We start from the raw sequence: 2,116 nt of genomic DNA, 5'->3' as shown, positions 1-2,116 counted from the left end.
TAATAAACAATTAAAGAGATCCATTCACGGTGGCGAAACACTAAACAGGACAAATGACAAACAACCTTACCGTCAGTATTGCTTTTCCAGTATTGTCAAGCTTCAGTGAAGGTCCCTTTATGTCGCTCTCAAGAAAAAAATGTTTTCCTTTAACTCCTTCAGTCATTGCAATGTCTCGCAGCTCCTGCATAGAAGGGAAGAACAAAAAGCGTTGAAGTAAAATCAACTAATCGAATACTACGGCATGCTGGCATGTACCCCTTAGAAAGGTGAAAGAAGATAACAGAAAGTTAACAGCAAAACCAATTCGTAACTACACGCTCCTTCCTGTATAAAGAAAAATTGTGTAGCTAATTGTACGATGTTTTGAATTGCACAATTTCACTCACCAAGGCTCTTTCCCATACGCTTTCTGGCAACTTCACAAAGAAAACCACAAACAAATCAATATCAATTGCGGATCAATAAACATGGAAAAATTTAAACGCAAACTGAATGAGCGTAAACCTTCTTTTTAGGGGCTGATATAAGCTGAGCAGTTGATTCAGCATATGCTGCCATATCAGTTACAGCGGCATTCACTTTCTCAAGGGTCAATCTTCCTCTCATGTATCTATTAACCAACAAGAACCCGAATCATACATGTTGCGCGGTAACACAAACATATATAGACAAGCAACATCACAAAAGTGCAAGGTTGTTGAAAACTCAACGATGATAAAGATGCTAGCTCATCTCCAGAAATGTACCACAAAGGTGGAGGTCCGCGTCCCTTTTTCTCCTGTGAGCAATAAATTCAATAATTCAACATCAATCCAATCAAACTCCCTTTTTCTCATTAAATCTTAATCATTTATTGATACACGTTATAATTAACGGTATATGCTTGCCTTAGCCAATACAGCAGGCTCTTCATCAATCTTCAACGATCCAAGTGACGACATATTATTATCTTTGGAAGGATCAGGCTGCAAACTTTAATAAACAACAGGGCAACAAAAAATCCACTAAATTTTGAGTTCATGAGTCATGAGATAATAATCAAGATATCAATAGCTCACTGATCGTTCGAGTCACTTTGCAAAGCCATCGTTTTAACAGTTAAGTGTGACGGGACATGGATTGCCATTTCTTGCAGCTTTTTCTGCTGCTTTAGAGAAGCTTCAATCAATTTCTGCAATTCCAATCCATTGATTCATTAGTTTGTCATCAATTTATTTTCCAATCCATTGATTCATTAGTTTGTCACCAATTTATTTTTTTTTTATTTCATCAAATACAAAGTCTACTTGCAATCAATAAACAAAACCCTAGGACAAAACTAACATAAACTGAGTGTGCATACCTTGGCTTTAGGAAGAGCTAGGGATTCTTCACGCACTGTATCTTTAATTGATTGAATTTGAAGCTCCATAGCTTTCACTGCTGCATCAATTGCTGTGAGATCAGCAATGCTACTCCCAGGATACACTAAAAAAATGTGATTTTAACAATCAATCGAAGAAAAAATGAAATCCATGATGTTCGATTAAAAAAAATGAGAATGAGGTGAGAAATGATAACTGTTTCGTGCGATAATGAGTTCTTGAAGATCAGAAATTTGAGTGTTGAAGGATAATATAATTGACTCTAAGGATGAACCTGCTTCTTTAGCTTCCATTGTTTGATCGTCCTGGATGTCAGTTGATGAATGGTGAGTGGTGACACCGGTGAGGACCAAAGAGGTGGAAAAATTGTTTGAATTTGTGATTTTTAGAGAGGTTCTGTTTGGTACATCCTTTTTAATGTTTTGTTAGGCGGGAATTTTCTTTTTTGTTTTTAAATTTAGTTTGAAACATTATACTCCATTCTATTTATGGAAAATGAGACATTTTTTTATTGGACTAATTCAATGAAAATGTTTATTTTTATTTTTTTCATTTTTTTACTCTTTTATCCTTACTATAACAACACAATAATACATAAATATCAATGCCCTTTATGTAAAAAGAGAAATTTCCACCCACTTTTAAGTGGTCTCCCACCTCTCCTTTGTTTTGGTGCAAAATCCAAATGTCTCATTTTTTATAGGAGGGAGTATCTCTTATTTTGCTACATTTCCTATTTTGTGTTGTTT

General features: G+C 35.2%; 1 protein-coding gene across 3 annotated transcripts in view; it reads right to left on the bottom strand.

The window, feature by feature from the left end:
- LOC130804971 (spindle and kinetochore-associated protein 1 homolog) overlaps positions 1-1,766 on the bottom strand; it is a 2,919-nt gene extending 1,153 nt beyond the window's left edge. The window contains exons 1-8 of one of the 3 annotated variants that reach the window (XM_057669541.1): positions 1,564-1,766; positions 1,346-1,470; positions 1,062-1,174; positions 891-975; positions 714-781; positions 508-613; positions 390-419; positions 71-184 (exon numbers count right to left, since the gene is read on the bottom strand). In XM_057669541.1, the coding sequence (XP_057525524.1) occupies positions 71-184; positions 390-419; positions 508-613; positions 714-781; positions 891-975; positions 1,062-1,174; positions 1,346-1,470; positions 1,564-1,660 (738 nt within the window). In that variant the 5' untranslated portion in view covers positions 1,661-1,766. The remainder of the gene's footprint in view (positions 1-70; positions 185-389; positions 420-507; positions 614-713; positions 782-890; positions 976-1,061; positions 1,175-1,345; positions 1,471-1,563) is intronic. The other 2 variants (XM_057669542.1, XM_057669540.1) reach the window with 2 other exon arrangements.
- Between the last annotated feature and the right edge of the window lie 350 nt (positions 1,767-2,116).

Source organism: Amaranthus tricolor, unplaced genomic scaffold (genome assembly GCF_026212465.1).
Source record: "Amaranthus tricolor cultivar Red isolate AtriRed21 unplaced genomic scaffold, ASM2621246v1 ptg001887l, whole genome shotgun sequence".
In the NCBI taxonomy this organism is placed as follows: domain Eukaryota; kingdom Viridiplantae; phylum Streptophyta; class Magnoliopsida; order Caryophyllales; family Amaranthaceae; genus Amaranthus; species Amaranthus tricolor.
The sequence above is the reverse complement of the archived record's forward strand: the minus strand, read 5'-3'. Positions and strand labels throughout refer to the sequence as shown.